General features: G+C 49.5%; 1 protein-coding gene across 3 annotated transcripts in view; it reads right to left on the bottom strand.

The window, feature by feature from the left end:
- Positions 1-20,620, bottom strand: part of LRCH3 (leucine rich repeats and calponin homology domain containing 3) — a 225,848-nt gene that overhangs the window by 9,429 nt on the left and 195,799 nt on the right. For 2 of the 3 annotated variants that reach the window (XM_029615407.1, XM_029615408.1), the window contains 4 exons: positions 15,510-15,623; positions 9,187-9,257; positions 4,616-4,753; positions 3,322-3,399 (listed from right to left, as the gene is read on the bottom strand). In XM_029615407.1, the coding sequence (XP_029471267.1) occupies positions 3,322-3,399; positions 4,616-4,753; positions 9,187-9,257; positions 15,510-15,623 (401 nt within the window). Of the gene's footprint in view, positions 1-1,914; positions 3,400-4,615; positions 4,754-9,186; positions 9,258-15,509; positions 15,624-20,620 lie in introns of those variants that run through there. The other variant, XM_029615406.1, reaches the window with a different exon arrangement.

Raw genomic sequence — 20,620 nt, 5'->3', positions numbered from 1 at the left:
AGATGTCCCGCAAGTACTGCTTATGTAGAGTGGGTAGGCAGTAAAACGGTCAATAAGCATGGTGCTTTGAAATATTTTCCTTCCAAGAGCATCCATCACTCTATGGTCCTTCCCCAGGGGCACCGAGGAATGAGTTGAGCGTGTTTGACCCTCGAGGGCAGATTCGACCACCACCAACTGGAGGGGCAGCAATGATCTCCTTAGGAGGCACCACGAACTGGAGGATCTCAAGCATTTTGTGCTTGGCATCCTCCTCTGTCAGTAAATGAAAAGGGATGGCTTCTGCCATCAACCTCATAAACCCTGAGAAGGTCAAGTCCTCAGGCAGGGTCTGAAGGCAGGCCTTCAGAACCCTCAAAGGAAGTCTCTGAAGCATCATCCTTTAGGGATCATAGGGTTCTTTATCCTTACTGAAGGCGACAGGTTATGGGTCCCTAGGTGTAGGCACCAGTACAATTGGATGGGGAGGGGGGGGGGGGCGGCAGGCCTTGGAGTCTTCACTGGCCTCTTTGGAGCTTCCTCCTCCTCGTAGAAACTGGCTACAACCACTGTATTGGTAGGGGGAAGCCTTGGTGCTCTGCCAGGCACTGATGCTGTTCCGGGAATGGACACCAACTGGGTTGATAACACATCGATGAGCATGTTGAGCTTCTCCAGAAGCGGTTCGAGGACGGGCAGCACCAGGTCCGGTGCCATGGGACCAAAACCCTGTAGTGCTCGGTCCACCACTAGCTGGACTTGATGATCCAGCTCCTCCTCGAATGTTGCTGATGCCAAGACTGACTGGGAGGAAGGAGGGATAGCTAGATTTTCTTTAGACCCTCGAGGTGGATCGGTGACTGGCTTCAAGACTGGTGGAGACCGTCGTGGACCTCTGGCACCAATGGAGGATTGGCATTCCTTGCCGCTGGGTTGCTTCAGGGGCATCGTGGCAAAAGCCAGTGCATCCCCGAGCTCGGCACTATTTATTGACAGGGACCGGTGCCGATACTTCTTCAGCTTCCTTTGATGCTCGGCCTGGTCTTTCCCCGGTGTCAAGGCCAATGACAAGGAACCAGATGTCCTCGACCTGGAAAAGACAGACGATGGTCTTTCTCCAGCGCTCCTGTCCACTGGCGACATCAATGGAACAGATGGTCCTGCCAGTGTTGATGGTTCAGTGTCCATCAGTGTGGCTCCTTGGTCGTTTGATGCTGATGCCACTGGCTTGGGCTTCTTCGACCCGAAGAGTTGCTCCATCTTGTCGAGTCGAAGTCATCCGGATACATAAGCAGCAACCCCAGATATCATGCGATGCCCCTAGGCAGAGGAAACATGTCTCAGGATATAGTCCTCAGGCATCGGGAGCATCGCCAAAAACCAGATGAAACAAAAGGGACACTAATGGAAGACTATGGCAGTGGGGCATCGATGGCTGGTGGGCACAGATGCACCGCTGCCACAGAGGAATCAATTGTGAAAAGAAACTTACTGAATCGCTGAAATCCTTGACTAGGAGACACTATGGGAAGCACAGAGAGGGACCCGGCGATGGAATGAGAAAAAACCCTCGAACAATGCAAGAAAAATGAAGTTTTCCATAAGGCCAAAAAACAGCCAAAGTGAGCTCACTCACTCCGCGATGTTTACAGCTCCATGGAAAAAAAGGGACCCCATGTGGACGCGTGGTATAGGGCATGCTGGGCAGGCTCAGTGTGCCTAGTAAAAGTTCTAGAAATTCTGACATAAGTTTTCCACATTGGGGCTAAGGCACACCTCTGAGGCATCTTGGAAATCACCTTAGGAATTTTCAACTGGGGGAGGGACCTTTAGGTATCACCGCAGGAGAGCGGGGCTCCACCTTTTTCCAATTTAAAAGTAGAATTTCTTCTTCTAAAAGGATACAGCAATCCCCATAGGGAAAGCACATCCACATCTGCTGGGAGATGGAGAGATACTGAAGGGCTGAGGTCAGTGCAGGAGTGTATCTAAGGTGCAAGAGACCAAGAAAATGTGGCAGTTACAGAAACCATCCCAGTTATATTGGGTGCCATGGGTCTGAATAAGAAGATTTTCCAAGTGCTACTTCATATGTTGCCTGTAAAGATTATACCATATGAACTCCAGGAGGCAGCTCTCTTTGGTACAATGCAAGTACTAAGAAGGGCATTAGCCATAAAGTTGAGAGACAGATCATTTCCAACATATCCTGGCTTACAAATGAAGTTCATTTGTGTCCAGCAATGCACAAAACCAAGAATGTTAGGGACTGTACAGTCTGATTAGTTGGCACTGCTGGAAGCCATGTGCATATTACTGAGGCTGCATGAGAAACTGGATTAGTGGAATATAAGAGGAAAGAGAAATTTCAGAACTGGTGTACAGAGAAAGCAACATCTGTTATCAGTAAGCAACTTCACTTTTTCTAGGACAAGCAGTTCACCTGAGCGACATAAGCAGCACTCCCTATCTTCAACAAAAAAATGGGGAAAAAACACACCACCTCAGAAACGATATAGCAGAACTAGAAAAGGTACAGAGAAGGACAATATAAACGAGAAGAGGAAGGCTAAACAGGTGAGGGCTCTTCAGCTTGGTTTCTTCAGGAATAAATCTGGGAGTAGAAACTAAATCCATCTCAGCGCCATATCATGTCTGAGTTTTATTACAGCTTTTACCATTAGAAGTCATGGGAGATATATATACATTTGGAGTAGGGGTTTTACCTCAGCAACATAGGAGCACTAGTTAAAAAGCAAACGTAAAGTGACAAAAATGTGAGGCATGTGACTGTGGAGCACCAGACAGGGCTTAAGCTGTGCATCCAAGCACTGTTTTGTCAATGTAGTTTGGACTGTGCTGAGGACGAGTCTTCCGAGCTCTCTGCTTTGGCTCGAGGAGAAGGTGCCAGTGATAGAGCACAGAGCATTACCATTACACAGCAATAAAACACTCAGATCCCAGTGGCTGGAGAGAAAAAGCAGACATTTTAGAACCTGCTCAGAGAGCAAGAAGAGTCTCAACAGCGCTGCTAACATGGAGAAGGTTTAATTGCAGAATATCGGGAGGAGAACAAGGACTGTGCCGTCCAGAATGTGAGCAGGAAGAGAAAGCCAAGAAAAAAAAGCAAAGTGAGTCAGTCACGCAATCACTTCCACGCTCAACTTCAAATGTCAGCGGTGCAGCAAAGCTTGCTCTTCTGTAGAAAGCATCCCTGTGACCCTCTCTTCCTGGAAGCAGGGCCTCTTCAAATAAGATGCAGAAGATAAACTCCAGGGCACTGGTGATGTACATTTTTACTGTGTGCAAAATTATGCTGAAGAGGCACATCGTCCTATTTACCTGAGGTACACCGATTTTCCTGCAAGCTTCCAGAAAATTCTCCACATTCCGCCTGCATTTTGCCATTGTTAGCTTGGGCTGTGGGGGAGAGATACAGACACACACATGAACTGTTAGTCATAGGATTTCAATATTTTGGAGAAGTCAGGGGCCAATATTAAAATATATCTGGCTATGTAAGTTAGGCAGAGAAGACCTATCCAGCTGCCTTACACAGGATATTCAGTGGCATGGCAATGCCACAGAATGAATATATACGGATAAATATTAAAGTGAGCCAGATAAGGTTATCTGTTATGGGCCATGTCTAACTTATCTGGATAAGGCTCAATATCTCTACTTATTCGGCTAAATTAACTGGCTAGATAGTGCCACCCAGTTATGTCCACTGACTATAAAGGCTAACTATTTAATTGATATAGTTGGATCTTCAGCACCAGCTATTTAGTCGGATAAGTCCTATTTATCCAGCTAAGCAGTGTTTGAATATCTACCCCCTCAGTCATCTATAAATCCGAAGACAATTCAAAGCAGAGCTCTTAGCAACCCTAACATTGCTATTTTCATTACATTTAATTAACTTTCTTTTAAGAATTTATTGAAATACAGCCTAGGCAGCTATGCTACATGCTCACTACCTACAGGCCTGCCAATTCACCATAATCTTGTCCTGTAGCATCTCTTTCTATTCCAGCAACGAGATGCTCACACACAGCTCTACAAACAAATGCCCTGCAGTTCCTCCTTCCATTCCAGTAGTAAGATCATCCCCCCAACTCTGCCAATATATCTCTCACTACTGCTCTGCCGTACCCCTCGTCATACCCGTGTTGAGAACCACCCCCTCCAGCTTGCCAATGGAACTCATTCCTGCATCGCAGTACTGCTTGCCATTCCTGTTTGAGAATCTCGCACATGGTCTGCCAATGCACCTCACTCCTGCACTGCAGTGCCCCTGCTATTATAATATTGAGAACCTTCTTACCTGTAGTACTCCCTGCTATGTCAGTACTGAGACTGTCATGCACAGCTCTGCCAATACACCTCAGTCTTGCACTGAAGCATAGTCCCATGTCAAAAGTGCAGAGCTAATGTACACTGCCCTTAAATACTGCACTGCAAGAGACCCTTTTCAACAATAGCAACATTCAATCTTTCTTTACTGGATTATTTGCCTCAATATTCATTTTTCTACTGAGTATTTTCTCTTATACCCCCCCCCCCCCAAAAAAAAATGTTTAAAAGCTCATTTATGTGGAAACCATAACAAAATGAAATGGGGAGTTGTACTCACGACAGCAGGCGAGGGGACATGGATACTGGGGACAGATCGAGGCCGCACATGATTGGCTAAGTGACACAGAACCACGCCGTCAGTGAGAGCTGATCCAAGATCATTGGGTAAAGACACTTTTAACCTCAACTCAATGTTCTGCAAGAGAGGCCGAGATCAGCTCAAACAAAAGAAATACAAACTCCTAAACGCAATAAGATTTCCTTAATGTGCAGTGCTACGTTTAGAAAAGTCTCTTGATTTAACTTTTACTGTGAACATTTGCAACAGGACAAAGATTTTTCCTTTAGAATACACTTCCCTGTTGATGCTTATTTTTAATATCTGCTGCTTAGGAAATAAGCATGAGCAGGAGGAAGCACAGTTTGTAAATATTCAAATACTGGAGTAATGAAGGAAAGGGAAGAAACAGATAAATTACTTACCTGATAATTTTGTTTTCCTTAGTGTAGACAGATAGACTCAGGACCAGTTGATTTATGTTCCCCTGCCAGCAGATGCGAGACTGAGCAAGCTGATAGCACAGTATATATAACCCTGCAGTGACCCCAACCTACCAATATTCTCTTCAAAAGCAACTGTGGACAGACTAGCAAAAAATTTGATTAAAAACAGGTAACCAGAACTGTACTCAACCAACCATAAACACCAACCATAAACAGCATAAACTCACATAAGATTCTAGTACCTCAAGCTAGGGACTGGATGAACACTTACCAGTAATCCCTTGGGACCCAGAGCCCCACAGGAAGACTACTGACACACTCATGCAGCAGCCGAGGATGGGAAGCTGAGTCCATCTGTCTACACTAAGGAAAACAAAGTTATTAAGTAAGTAATTTCTCCATTTCCTAGCATGTAGACAGACGGATTCAGGACCGGTGTGATATACCAAAGCTACTCCCCAACAGGGTGGGAGGCTGCCCGTGATCCAGTCAACTCCACACGTGCAAAGGCTGAAACCTCCAGAACCTACACATCCAGATAATAAAACCTGGAAAAAGTGTGTAAGGAGGACCACGTCGCAGCTCGGCAGATATCGACGGGCGACGACAAACTAACTTCCACCCATGACACTGCCTGAGCCCTAGTGGAATGAGCCCTAACCTGAATAGGCAACGGCTTTCCAGCATCCATATATGTGGCCGTGACCACCTCCTTAATCCAAGGAGCTATGGTAGCTCATGAAGCTGGAGCGCCCTGCTTACTCCCACCACAGACAACAAACAGGTGATCCATCTTTCGAAAAGACTCAGACCTCCAGATACCGCATGACAAGATGCTTAATATCCAAGGAGCGCAAAAGGCGAAACTCCTCTGTATCCCTGACCTTATACAGGGAAGGCAAGGAGATAGACCGATTTAAATCAAAGTCCGAGACTACCTTTGGCAAGAAGGATATAACAGTAAGAACATAAGAACATGCCATACTGGGTCAGACCAAGGGTCCATCAAGCCCAGCATCCTGTTTCCAACAGTGGCCAATAATCCAGGCCATAAGAACCTGGCAAGTACCCAAAAACTAAGTCTATTACGCAGCTGTAATGCCCCTGAAGTCACCCGAAGGAACAGCTCCCAGCAAGACAATGCCTGCGGCTCAGAAATCCGACATACAGAACATAAGCCAACAGGAACACAGTCTTCAAAGTCAACAACCGTAAGGAAAGGCTTCACAGTGGTCGGAATGAAGGGCCCACCAAAAGGTCCAGCACCAAATTAAGATTCCACAATGGAACTGGTAATCTCAAGGGAGGCCTAAGGTGCTTCACTCCCTTCAAAAAACGGGCCACATCAGGATGAGATGACAAAGAAATACCATTCACCAGGCTTCTGAAACAGGCAAGAGCCACAACCTGCATCTTCAAGGAATTAAGGGCCAAGCCTTTATTCAATCCATCCTGCAAAAAATCCAGAATGAGCGGGATCTTAAATGAACGAGGAAGAACACTCTGCTCTTCACACCAAGCCTCAAAAACTCTCCAAACCTGCACATTAGCCAAGGAAGTGGAGAACTTGCGAGCACAGAGTAAAATGGCAATCAACACAGAGGAATAACCACGCATTAACAGGCAAGCCCTCTCAAGGACCAAACCGTAAGACAGAATTGAGTCAGATCTTCGTGAAGAACCAGTCCCTGCTGAAGCAGATCCATGTGTGGCGGAAGACAACGGGGGGCTCCACCAGGAGTTGACGCAAATCTGCATACCATGGATGCCTGGGCCAGTCCAGTGCTACTAGAAATACTAGCCCCCTGTGGCCTTTGATCTTGCAAATTATCCTGCCCAGCAAGGGTCACGGAGGAAAGGCATAAAGCAATCTGTCTTCCGGCCAGACCTGTATGAGAGTGTCTAATCCCAGGGACCATGGATTTCTCCTGCGACTGTAGAAGCAAGGAATCTTTGCATTTCGAGAAGTCACCAGCAGGTCTAGGAATGGAAGGCCCAGCGATCCACAGTCATCTGAAATGCCTCAGCTGATAACACCCACTCTCCTGAGTCCAGACTCTTCCTGCTGAGAAAGTCCCCTCCCTACATTGTCTTTTCCCGCAATGTGAGAGGGCAAGATCATCTGCACATGACCTTCCGCCCATTCCATCAGCTGGTCTATTTCCTGCGACACTTGCTGGCTCTTGGTTCTTCCCTGGTGATTGATATAGGCCACCGTCGTCGCGTTGTCAGACATCACATAAACTAATTCCGCAGCATGTGGCTGAACATCAAGCATGCCAGCTGTACCGCCTGGGCCTCCAGGCGATTGATATTCCAGAAAGACTCTTCGGCATTCCAGCGCCCCTGGGCAGTTAACTCCAGGCAGTGAGGCCCCCAACCATGGAGGCTCGCATTTGTCTTTAGCACCAACCAGGCCAGATAGGACAAGGGAACTCCCATTCTCAGATGATCCTCCTGCAACCACCACTGGAGGTGGGAGGAGATTTCCATTGGCAAGTGGAGCCGAATGGTATAATCCTGAGACTGCGCTGAAGAGGACGCATATGCGCCCTTGCCCACAGCACCACTTCCAGGGTAGCTGTCATCAGAGTACCTGTAGGTAGGACCACACCGTCGAGCGTATGGTGTTCATTATCTGATGAACTTGAGACATCAAGCTCTGGATCCAAACTTCCAGTAGGAAAACTCTGTCCTGTCCCATGTTGAACCGGACCCCCAGACACTCCAATGACGGGATGGTTGAAGATTACTCTTGGTCAGGTTCACCACCCAATCAAGCTCCTGCAATAAGGAAATCACCTTGTGTGTCACCAGGCAGCTCTTTTCCTGATGTCGCACTTGGCCCTCTGCACTTGCTGCCTTTCAGCTAAACTAGCAGCTAAGTCCACACCAGGAAACCCAGCTACCGGACCAAGGAACACCTGTGAGGTACCATGGAAATCACCTCAGGAATTCTCAACTGGGGGAGGGATCATTAGGTATCATCACAGGAGAGCGGGGCTTTCTTTTCCTGAATTTAGAATTTCAAATTTCTCCTTTCAAAAAGCTCAAAGCAATCCCCATAGGGAGATGCAAGTCCACCATCTGCTGAAGGAGGAGACTACAGGCAGGCTGGGATCAATAGCAGAGTTATGTATACTGTGATGTCAGCTTGCTCCGTCTCCATCTGATGGCCGGGGAGCATAAACCCACTGGTCCTGAGTCCACCTGTCTACATGCTAGGAAACTGAGTTTTACAGGGTACAAAAGGTAAAAACTGTTTTACAATTTCCCCTAGAGATGTCAATAGCATCATCAGAATTTCACTGCATTTTGGATATTCCCAATGTTTTCATCCTTTCTGTCCCAGTTACTCTATTCATTTTTCCAACAGTGCTCCTATACAGATATCAAAATCACAGGAAACGAGAGCAGGAGCTGCAGAGATGGATGTAGAGTAAATGAAAGAAGCACAGAGAAAAACCTCATACCAAAGAAATACAAGTGTAGCTAGTGAAACTGTCACACCCTCACAGATAATGCCCTCTTAGGAAACCTTTATCAGTGGCACGCAGAAACACAGGGCCACAGGCAAGCTGTTTAGCACTGACTAATCCCTGCAGCATTCTTTTGCTTTTTCTACCATTCAAAAATCAGTTTTCATAATCATGCAAAACAAAACGTGAACAACTGTGTCAGAATATAAGGGATTCAGAATTTGCATACGGTAAGCTCCACTGTGCATGGACACTGGAAAATGGTATTTGCAAATCCTTACCTGCTGTCTTGATGGCCAACAATAATATATATATTACACATTAAGATTGCAATTAACAGGGCAGAAATGGTTTATAAGTCAGATACTAAATGCAAATAGTTAATTTTCTACTTTCTAATTTCTGCACTCCCTTTATACTTTCTTCATTTAATTATAGGAAACACACAGGCAATGGGACAGAACAAAACTACTTGCAGCAGTCATCCAGGAAAGGTGGCCAATAATTAGAATGTAATAAGCAAATTGAGAAATAATAATCCATAAATATAAAGTGGTGAACAATATTATTGACCACCTTCCTTTTATCTGCTGTCACATTCTGGTAGCATCATCTGTTATTTTATGAGATAAGTAATAAGCCTGACCTTACGCAGTTGCTCCATCAGCTCTAGATCTTCCTCTCCCTCTTGCTTGCAGATCTGATGGGTTCTGGAGTCTAGGGAGTTGTAAGAAGGAGCAGACATGAAAGATGGAGCCAGGTCACCAGCTGGATATTATAGCAGGTAAGGAATAATTTTCTTTTCCCTGTACGTACCAGGATCAGTCCAGACGGTGGGATGTACCAAAGCTTCCCTAAATTGGGTGGGCCCCTGAAAGCCCTGCTCGAATGACCCTGTCGCCAAAGTACCCAGAGGTTGACGACTGTAGGTGCAGATGATAATGTCGAGCAAAGGTGTGCAGAGACTTCCAAGTCACCGCCCGGGAAATCTCTTGAGAGGAGACGGACTGGGATTCTGCCCAGGATGTTGCCTGAGAATGAAGTGAATGGGCCTTGACACCCAACGGAGGAGTCCGACCCGCTCCAATGTACGCCGCCACTATGGCTTCCTTGAGCCATCTAGCAATCGTTGTCTTCATGGCCTCAGAACCCTCCTTGGTCCTGACCAAAGAACAAACAAATGGTCCGAAACCCTGAAGTCATTGGTGAATTCCAAGTAGCGGATTAAACTGCACTTGACATCCAGGTGACTGAGGGATCTTGACTCGTCTGCTGTGAAGGACGGAAGTTCCATCGTCTGATTCACATGGAAAGTCGAGACGACCTTGGGAAGAAATGAAGGCACTGTATGTAAGGATACCCCGGCGTCCGTAAAGCGTAGGTTAGGCGAGCGATATCCAGATGAGACAAAAGAGAGGGATAGTCGGTTGACTGAATGAGCGAGCCCAGCGCGGAAACTTGTATTCGCAGGGAGTTGTAGGCGAGTCCTTTCTCCACGCCATCCTGTAGGAATGTAAGGATCTGAGGGACCGAGGCCCTTCTGGGATGAGTGCCATGGGTGGTACCACCAGGACTCAAAGATCTTCCAGACCCTCACGTAGGCAACCGAAGTCGAGGTCTTCCGAGCCTTGAGAAGGGTCGAAACTACTGTGTCAGGGTATCCCTTGCGCTGAAGCCGCCGCCTTTCAAAAGCCAGGCCGCAAGACAGAAGCGTTCTGCCTGGTCGAAAAATACTGGCCCTTGATGGAGCAGGTGAGGAAGATGGCTCAGACATAGCGGGCCGTCCACTGCGAGGTTGAGTAAGTCCGCGAACCAAAGGCGCCGTGGCCACTCTGGGGCCACCAGGATGACGGGACCCTGATGTAGCTCTATTCTCCACAGTACCTTGCCCTCTAGAGGCCATGGAGGAAAAACGTATAGAAGAAGATGATCCGGCCAAGGAAGAACCAGAGCGTCCACGCCTTCTGTGCCGTGCTCCCGCCTGCGGCTGAAGAACCGGGATGCCTTGGCGTTGTGAAGAGTTGCATGAGGTCCAGACGGTGTGTCCCCCAGCGACGAATGAGGAGCTGCATCGCCTCGTCGGAGATGGACCACTCCCCGCGATCCAGTCTCTGTTGACTCAAGTAGTCCGTCTGAATGTTGTCTACGCCTGCGATGTGGGAGGCTGCCAGGCACGTGAGATACCTTTCTGCCCACATCAGGCGGGCCGTTTGGAGGGACACGTGTCGGCTCCTAGTGCCTCCCTGGCGTTGATGTAAGCTACTGTAGTCGCGTTGTCCGACAGAATCCTTACCGCTTGGTTCCGCACAAGAGGCAGGAAGAGTATGAGCGCCAGATGTACTGCTCTCGTTTCCAGACGATTGATTGGCCAGGCTGTTTGTGCCTTTGTCCACTGCCCTTGCGCTGAGCTCCACTGGCACACTGGAGCTCAGCGCCAGGCTGGCGTTGGTGGTGACCACCACCCAATCCGGGATCTCGAGAGGAGTGTCCTGTGTAAGATGGAGTGGTTCCAGCCACCAACGCAAGCTGGTTTTGGCAAGCTGAGGGAGAGGAAGGACGAGCTGGTAGTCCTGCAAGACCAGTTTCCAGCGAGAGAGTAGTGCCCCTTGTAAGGGACGCAGATGCGAAAAAGCCCACGGTACAAGATTGATAGTGGAAGCCATGAATCCCAAGATCTGTAGGTAATCCCAAGATGTGGGCGCAGGAAGCGCGGCGAAGTGCTGGATCTGCTCTCGGAGAGATTGTGCCTTGTCCGGTCGTAAGAAAACCTTGCCCTGAACCGTGTCGAAGTGTGCTCCCAAGAAAGCCAAATACTGCGAAGGGCTGAGACTGCTCTTGGCGAAGTTCACAACCCAGCCAAGTGACTGGAGGAGTTGGTCGACCCGGGTGACCACTGCCTGACCCTGGGAGAAAATCTTCGCCCAAATGAGCCAGTCGTCCAGGTATGGATGAACTAGGATCCCCTCCCGTCTGAGAGCAGCCACCACTACCACCATGACCTTTGTGAACGTCCGAGGGGCGGTCGCCAAGCCAAAGGGGAGAGCTTGGAACTGGAAGTGCTGGTTGAGAATCTTGAAACGAAGGAACCTCTGATGGGCTTTGCGGATGGAAATGTGGAGATAGGCCTCTGTCAAGTCGAGAGAGGCTAGGAACTCTCCCTGATGTACCGCCACAGTCACTGAGTGTAGGGTCTCCATTCCGAAATGAAGGACCCGGAGGGACTTGTTGACCTCCTTGAGATCCAAGATTGCCCGGAAGGCTCCGTCCTTTTTGGGTACCATGAAGTAGATGGAATAATGACCCAAGCCCACCTCTCCGGAAGGGACAGGAGAGATAGCCCCGAGGTCCAGGAGTCTGTCCAGGGTCTGTTGCACAGCCAGCTGCTTGTGACTCGGTCCGCAAGGCGAGAAGAGGAACCTGTGCCTTGGGACGCGAGCAAACTCCGATTCGTAATTGCTCCTTAAGATGTCTAGGACCCACTGGTCCGACGTGATGTGGACCCACTCCTTGTAGAAGAGAGCTATCTGCTCCCTGATCCGGGGAGTCGAGGAGTGGGTGAGTCTGGCATCGAGGGGACTTGGAGGAGGCCCCTTGAGCCGTCCCCTCTCAAGGTGTTCTGCGGCCCCGAAAGGAACAAGACCACAAATGGGATCTGGGAAGGTGTCTGGGGCGCCGGCTGTCTGGAACCGCGATAACGGCATTGTGTACGGGCCCGACTTCTGGAGGAATTAAACGATCTGGTGGCCCGTGGACAGTCCTCGGGCAGATGATGGACCGCGTTTTCCCCCAAAGACTTGATCTGTTCCAGATCTTCACCGAAGAGAAATTTGCCCTTAAAAGGAAGAGATCCCAGGCTGGACTTGGAAGAGGAATCTGCCGACCAGTTGCGAAGCCAGAGGAGGCGCCTCGCCGAGACCATGGAAACCATGGATCTAGTCAGAACTCGGAGCAAGTCATACAGAGCATCTACTCTGTAAGCTATAACGGCCTCCAGGCAGTCCGCCTGGTTTGCTTCGGCAGCAGGTCCTGAGAAGTGAGGAGTTGCTGGACCCAACGGAGTCCTGCCCTCTGCGCTAGTGAACTACAAATGGCAGCGTGGACTCCCAAAGCCGAGACCTCAAAGACCCTCTTGTGATAGACTTCCAGCTTCCTATCTTGTAGGTCCCGCAGGGCCGTGCCCCCAGTAACCGGGATTGTTATCCTCTTGGTAACCGCCGAAACCACTGAGTCCACCTTTGGAACCTTGAGGAGCTCCAGGAAATCCTCGGGGAGAGGATATAGCTTTTAAATTGCCCTTCCGACCTTGAGGGAGGCCTCAGGAATATCCCATTCCCTAGCCAATAGCTGGAGAAAGGTGGGATGGGTGGGAAAAGCCCAGGACAATGGGCGCAGGCCAGCTAGAACTGGGTCCCCCTTCTTGCTGGATGAGGCCACGACTGGAGTGGAGGGTCCTGGCGGATCAAGGGGTGGCTCGATGTCCAGCTCCTGCAGGATATGTGGGATTAGAGCGTCTAACTCTTCTTTCTGAAAGATATGGAGAACCCGTGGGTCATCTCCTTCCAGTTGCGCTGCCAGGACAGGATCATCCAGATGTAGTGACAGCGGATCCCTCCCCCAGATCTGGGAAACAGCCTGCCCCTCCCGCCGGGAGGGCAAAATGTACCCTGGGGACCCCATGGGGGGGGGTCCCTGGTGTCCCCCCCGCTGTGTCCTGGGCCCCCGAATGAGGATCTGATAACCAGGGGGCCTTGGCTGGCAGTGGTCCTAGCGAGGGAACCCCGGGATGTTCCAGTCATTGTAAATAAGCATTGTGCATGAGCACAATGAAATCCGCCGAAAAAGCTGGGGGGCCGGGGGTTGTAGAGAAGTCTCCCGAGGGTCCCGGGGGGACTAGCGATGGAACCGGAGTCAAGATCGGTGGGGGAATATCAATGAAATCCTCCCAGTCTTCCTCTGATGGCTGCTGCACGCGCTCCTCTGTTTCCAAGATGGCCGCCATTCCCGCTGAAAGCAGAGACGGGGCCGGCACCTGTTGCCTGAGGCGCGCTGAAGCGCGCAAAGACAGTCGATCCGGTGGCATGGAGGTGCCCTCCCCACCAGGGAGGCACCTAGAACACAGACCCTCGCAGGACAACCACGACCCCGGTTCGCCGCACGCCAAGCATCGGGACGGCCGCGGCATGCTCGGAGGTGACGGGGGGGGGGGGGGGGGGGGGGTGAGCTGCTACGGGGCTGGCAGAAAACGTGCCGTGGGGAGCAGGAAGACGCCTCTGCTACACCTCTGCCCCTGGTAATCGGCAGTAGAGGAATGTGACCTCTTTGCTGCAGCGGCCTCGGGGAATGTGCGTCTCGGGGCCGCAGGGCAGGACGCGGCGGGGGGGGGGGGGGAAGAGACTGGCGCCACCAGCATCCACCTCTCTGATAACTGTATGCAACCAAAACCTGTAAGAAATGAAGAAATTGACTGGAAAATCAAAATTACAACTTACCCCACAGAGGGAGGAATGGGGGAGGAAGAGGTGAGACCAGACAGCACTACCTGCAAGTCACACAAACCTCCAAACATAGAAACTAAAACTTTCTTTACTTTATTTTTTTTTTTTTTAAACAACTTGATCCGACCTCAGAGAGACAAAATAAAGAAATAGTACAGAGGAGGAAATATCCTCCAGACAGGGGAAGCACAAGGTTCCCCTACTCCTATCTGCTGGAGTCAGAAAGATACTGAGGACTTACAGAGGGTGCACTGGTTAATATGGCAGCACTCTCCGAAGCCTTGTCTGACTCCATCTGCTGGATGGGGGACATAACCCAGCGTCTGGACTGATCCTGGTACGTACAGAGAATGAGGGATTGCAGATGGCACACTGGGTTACACGGCAGCATGAGTAAAGCTTTTCTTCTGTCTCCATCTGCTGGTAGGGAGGCTAAACCCATGAATCCGGGCTGATCTGGGGTATGAACAGGAAGCACTGGAAGTTTCACTCCTAGTCAGAGGTGGAGTAAAATTTACGGCACTAGTGTTAATCTACAGGCAGAAGCGGAGTTCTGGTGCTGTGATCTGCAGTCTGGATTTATTTGCAGAAAACATGCTCAGCACACAAAGCATGTTTTTGCACATAAATATGATTTATGGACACAAAAATTGTTTTCTGTGCTGAAAGCATTTTTGTGAGCACAAAAGTCTTACTTGCACAAAATCCTACCCGAGAAACTCCCCCGCCACCTGAATTAAAATGTTCATTCAGCCTGGGCTAAGCACTTATTTTAACTGAGGCTTGTGTGCACACATTTTTATGTTCGTGCATTTTTTTTTTTAAACACCTAATGCATTAGTATACTATTTGCTTACTGCTTTGGGTGTTAAATTATTTTTTTGTGTCTGTGTTAAAAAATAAAATGTGCAGTGAATTTCAGCACAGTCTTAATGCAGGGCTTATTACACTGAACCCCTAAATTTGTACCCGAGTTTGCAGATGACACTAAGATCTACAACTGAGTGGATACTTGACGGACTACAAAAATAAGGAGTGATCTAAAAGTTTGAGTGATAAAAATGTGGTAAAGATTAAAGAGACAAAAGTCATGCATTTGGATCACTGAGACCCACACATAGAGCTCTGCCTGTTCTGAACTGATTAAAACATTTTAGAGTCAGGAAGGAATTGTTTTCACTATTGCAGAATTGATTACCGATGTACAGTGTTTTTCATCTTCCTCTGAACTGTCATGTAAAATGGATGTTACACAATCAGAGGAAGGTGCAACTTGATGGACAGCAGTACCATTCTCCTCTTCCTTCACAGTGATCTCTCCTCCTCCCTCACCTCTTAAATGTTGCAGTATTGGCCACAGGCAGGTCTGCAGGACCCTGTCTTCCCTGAACAAACATGTCATTTGCAATGGGACTAGCAACTACACTCCTTTCTCTTGGGTTGTGAGTAATGTCTTCCATGCTCTTATACCTACCTTTCTTTCCATCATCCCTTCCAGCAGCTCGGAATAGGAAGCTCTCAGGTCGGTGGGGGGACCCTCCATAGGATGGAGGAGCTGCAAAACCAGGGAATGGCGGGGACAGGTGCACTAAACCATCATGAAGAAAAAAATAATAAGGGGGGGGGGAAGGGAGAATAGGCAAAGAGAAAAATCAGTAAGAAGCAATAGAAGACTAGTGAGCATCAAGAACATTATGTCAGGAATGCAGTACTGAAAGAAATAACGAGATATTAAGCCCATACAATAAGGAGGTAATTTTCAAAAGAATTACACGCAGAAATGTAACATACTATTGAAGCAATTTTCAAAACTGCATTTATGCGCTTAACATGGACTTACATGTGTAAAACTCAGCTTTAAGCATGTAAATACTTTTGAAAATTACCTCCCAAGTGAATGTTGCTCAGGGGGCATTTTACAAACACATTCCTTATATTCCAAGTGGTGACAGCACAGCGCCTATCAAAGGTTTTCCATGCCCGACACAAACCCTCCAGTTTCCTCTCATCTCTGGGGCAGGGAGACACTTGCACTGTCTTCCTCTGCCTGCTCTAATTCTCAGAACATCCAAATCAAACATCTGTCAAATCAATACATTTTTTTCATCATTATCCAAAAAACATGGACTGGAAATCAAGCTCTTCCTGCTCACGACAGCAGATAATCTTCCAGTCACTGTCTAATAATGTCGGAGGAATATAGCACAGAAACAACGTACTCCCAAGTAAAGGAAGGAAATTAAGTATGCATTACTTTTTTGGGAAGCAATTTATCCCCAAGTGGAGGTGAACGTAGTACCTCAGATCTTGTGCTGCCTTTCATTACAGCGAAAGCACACAACAATTTTCACTGCAACATGAATTTCAGGCCAAAAGTAATTTTGCAATTTGGTGTCCAGCTGTAGAACCCAGATGTTCATTGACAAGTGATCTTAAACATTAGCAGGTCGATGCAATCTTGGCTCACGTAAAATGGGTGCTCATGATTGAGAGCAGAGTTGCTTACTTGTAACAGGTGTTCTTCTAGGACAGCAGGATGTTAGTCCTCACATATGGGTGACATCATCAGAGAGCCTAGCAAGGAAAACTTCAGTCAAAGTTTCTGGAACTTTGACTGGCACACTGAGCATGCCCAGCATGCCATTATCCGTGCGGCCTTGCGGGGTCCCCCTTCATTCTCATTACAGGGAATCATAAAAATAAAATAATAAACTTGAAAAGAAACCCAACTCCACGGGGAGGCGGGTGTCATGAGGACTAACATCCTGCTGTTCTAGGAGAACATCTATTACAGGTAAGCAACTCTACTTTCTCCTAGGACAAGCAGGAAGGTAGTCTTCACATATGAGTGAATACCTAGCTGTAGGCTGTCTCCGAACAGAGCGGACCAACAGACACCAAACAGGTGCCAACGGGCACAACAACCTAGGTGCTGTTGGACACAGAGAAGATAGCCGGAAACCAAAAAACAGGGCCCTAGGCGAAAAAGGTTATGGAGGACAGATTGGCCATATCTGCTATCCTGCCGGCCATCCCTGTCCAAGCAATAGTGAGCTGCAAACGTATGGGGGGGAACTCCACGTTACATCCCTGCAGATTTCCGTCACAGGGACTTCACGTAGGTTAAGCACCGAAGCTGCCATGGCCTAGACAGAGTGAGCCTTAACATGACTGTCAAGCTGCAGGCCTGCTTGTGCGTAGCAGAAGGAGATGCAGGCTGCTAGCCAAGTAGATAGTGTGTATTTGGCTCCAGCAACTCCCAGTCTGTTTTTATCAAACGAAATGAAGAGTTGCATGGACTGTCTATGGCCTGCTGGTCTTTCCAGGTAGAATGCCTCTTATAATCCAAAGTATGCAAGGACCTTTCTCCCGGGTGCAAATGCGGCTGCGGGAAGAAGGTAGACAGGATGATAAGACTAGTTCAGATGAAAGTCTGACACCACCTTAGGCAAGAACTTAGGGTGAGTGCGGAGGACCACTCTATCATGGAAGATCTTCATATAAGGTGGGGTACATCACCAGCGCCTGACGCCCGCTGACCCAGTGCACTGAGAGGACTGCAACCAAGATGACTACCTTCCAGGACAGAAACTTCATGTCACACAAGCGCATGGGCTCAAAGGGTTCCCTTTATAAGGTGGGCCAGGAACACATTAAGGGCCCAGGACACAGGTGGAGGATGCAAAGGAGGCTTTAAATGAAGCAGACCGTGCATGAACCATCCGACCAAAGGGTGTGCTGAGATGGGCACACCATCCACTCCAGGATAAGACAAGACCCAATGGCACTCAGATGCACCCTGACAGAGTTGGTTTTTAGACTAGACTCCGATAGGTGCAACAGGTAGTCCAAGAGCTTCGGGACAGAGCAGGTAAACTGGTCCAATCATTGCTGCACACACCACATGTGAAACCATTTCCACTTCAGGCAATATGACTTTCTAGTCGAAGGCTTCCTGGAGGCGACCAAAACTCGGGAGACCCCATCAGTCAGAGGGAGAAACCGTAAAACTAGCCTCTCAATATCCATGTTGTCAGAGACAGAGCCCTGAGATTCGGATGTCGTAACTGCCCTCGATCCTGAGTTACCAGGGTCGGGGAGGTGCCCAGATTGATTGGGTCTCGGATTGAGAGGTCCTGGAGGAGCGGAAACCAAGCCTGATCTGGCCAATGGGGGGTATGAGGATCATGGATTCCCCATCCTGCTGGAGCTTCAGGAGTATCTTCAATAGCAGCAGGAGAGGAGGATACGCATACAGGAGCTCCTCGCCCCAGTGACGGGCAAAGGCGTCCAAGGCTGGTTTGCCGTACCCCCAGTGGAGGGAGCAAAAGACCTCCACCTTGTTGTTTTCAGGGGAGGCAAAAGGATCTATGTCCGGGGTGCCCCAAAGATGAAAGATTTTGTCCGCTACCACTGGGTCTAGAGACCATTCGTGGGGCTGAAAAGCCCAACTAAGGCGGTCCACCACTAAATTCTCCATCCCCGCCAGGTAGACTGCCCGAAGGGACATCTGCTGAGAGAGGGGCCCAGGACCAAATCCGAACCACTTCCTGGCACAGGGGGAACGATCCCGTTCTTCCCTGTTTGTTGATATACCACATTGCCACCTAGTTCTCTGTCTGGATGAGGACCGAATTGGCAATAAGCGGTCCCGGAATTCCCACAGGCTCTACCGGATTGCACAAAGCTCCAGACAATTGATTTGACATTGAGCCTCCTGAGCCGATCACAGTCCCTGGGTACGGAGCCCCCCCCCCCAGGTGGGCACCCCACCTCAGGGTGGAGGTATTGGTAGTGAGGACAACTTGGGAGGAGGGGGACTGAAAAGAGACTCCCTGCTCCAGATTGGTTAGGTCCTCCCAGCAGGCCAGAGAGAGCTGGAGTGGCGGTGTAACACAGACATGCACCTTGGGGTCCTGGGGGGCCTGACTCCACTGGGAGCGAAGGGTCCACTGTGTCCTGCACATGTGTAAATGGGCAAAGGGGGTGACATGGACCGTAGCTGCCATGTGGCCCAGGAGGCAGAGCATACGATAGGCAGTGACCCACGGACTCCGACACATCAGGCTCACCATGTTTGCTAAGGCAAGCGCTCGTTCACAAGGCAAAAAGGCCTTGCCCTCCGCTGGGTCTAGGTGGGCACCAATGAAATCCAGGTGCAAGGATGGAGTCAGATGAGATTTTGGGTAGCTGATAATGAACCGAGAGACTCCAACACCTGAACAGTGAGGCACAAGGACTGACTCGTCCCCTGCTGAGAACTGCTCTCGATGAGCCAGTCGTCCAAGTAGAGAAACACTTGAGCCCCTAGCTGGTGCTGATGTGTCACCACTGGGGCCAGGAATTTGGGGAATACACGTGGTGCAGAGGCGAGGCCAAACGGCAGCACTCTGTACTGAAAATGCCTGGAGCCCACTAGGAAGCAGAGATATCTCCGATGACTTCTTGCGTCTTCGATGTGCACATATGCGACCTTGAGATCAAGGGAGCAAAGCCAGTCTCCCCCCTGCAAGAGGGGGGATCAGAGTGCCAAGGGAGACCATGAACTTCTCCCACTTGAGAAAACGATTGAGAGCCCTCAAATCCAAAATGGGATGGAGTCTACGGGTTCTCTTCAGAATGAGGAAATATCAAGAGTAAAACCCTGTCCCCTGTTGCCCTCAAGGTACCAGCTCGACCGCTCTGGAAAGGAGAAGGGCGGAGAGCTCGAACAGCAGGACCTCCTAGTGGAGAGACTGACTCCAGGAGGGGCACGGTGGGATGTCCCTGGGCACACTCACGAAGTTCAAGCAATATCCTCAGCGAATGATAAGAGGACCCACTGATCCGTCGTGATCATTAACCAGTGATGCAGAGAGGCACAGATGGCCCCCCTCTGGTGGATCTGGCTCTGAGGGTATGGAGAGTGGACTTACATTGCCTCCCCGCCAGCCAAAACCCCATAGCAGGGCTTGGCTGGAGGTGCTGGCTGGGGTTTAGGCATCTGCGGCTGCCTGGGATGGCCACTGGAGAGGACCCGCTGCAAGTGTCCATGGGAAACCAGAGGATAGTACTTCCTCTGGCGGTAAAAGGATCGACAGGACCCTTGCCTCACTGACCTTCTGGCCGAGGACGGAGGGTCAGACATGCTAACAGAAAGATGCTGGAGGGTCTCATGATGGTCTTTCAACTGGGCTATGGCATCTCAGTCCTTATCCCCAAAGAGGTTCTTCTCCTGTACAGGGGAGGTCCGCAAGCCTATCTTAGACCTCCGGCCAGAGACTGAGGCCCAGAACCAGGCCATCCTGTGGGTTCCAATGCCCACTGCGTCCACTCAGGCCAACGCCTTAAACACATCATATGTGGAACGTACCTCGTGCTTCTCACATTTGAAGCCCTGTTGGATGAGTGTCAAGAACGCATCCTGCTGCTGTTGAGGGAGGCTTTCCGCCAGCTCCTGGACCGTCTTCCAGAGGTTCCAGGAGTATTGCGTCATATATAATAGGTAGGAAGTGATACGGGCTATTAACATCGCCCCTTGGTACACCTTCCTACCAAGCATGTCCGCACCAGCAGATGGAGACAGAGCAAAACCTGTCGGGCTTC

The sequence above is a fragment of the Rhinatrema bivittatum genome, chromosome 9 (genome assembly GCF_901001135.1).
Source record: "Rhinatrema bivittatum chromosome 9, aRhiBiv1.1, whole genome shotgun sequence".
NCBI lineage: Eukaryota > Metazoa > Chordata > Amphibia > Gymnophiona > Rhinatrematidae > Rhinatrema > Rhinatrema bivittatum.
This window is presented reverse-complemented; position numbering and strand designations above follow the sequence as displayed.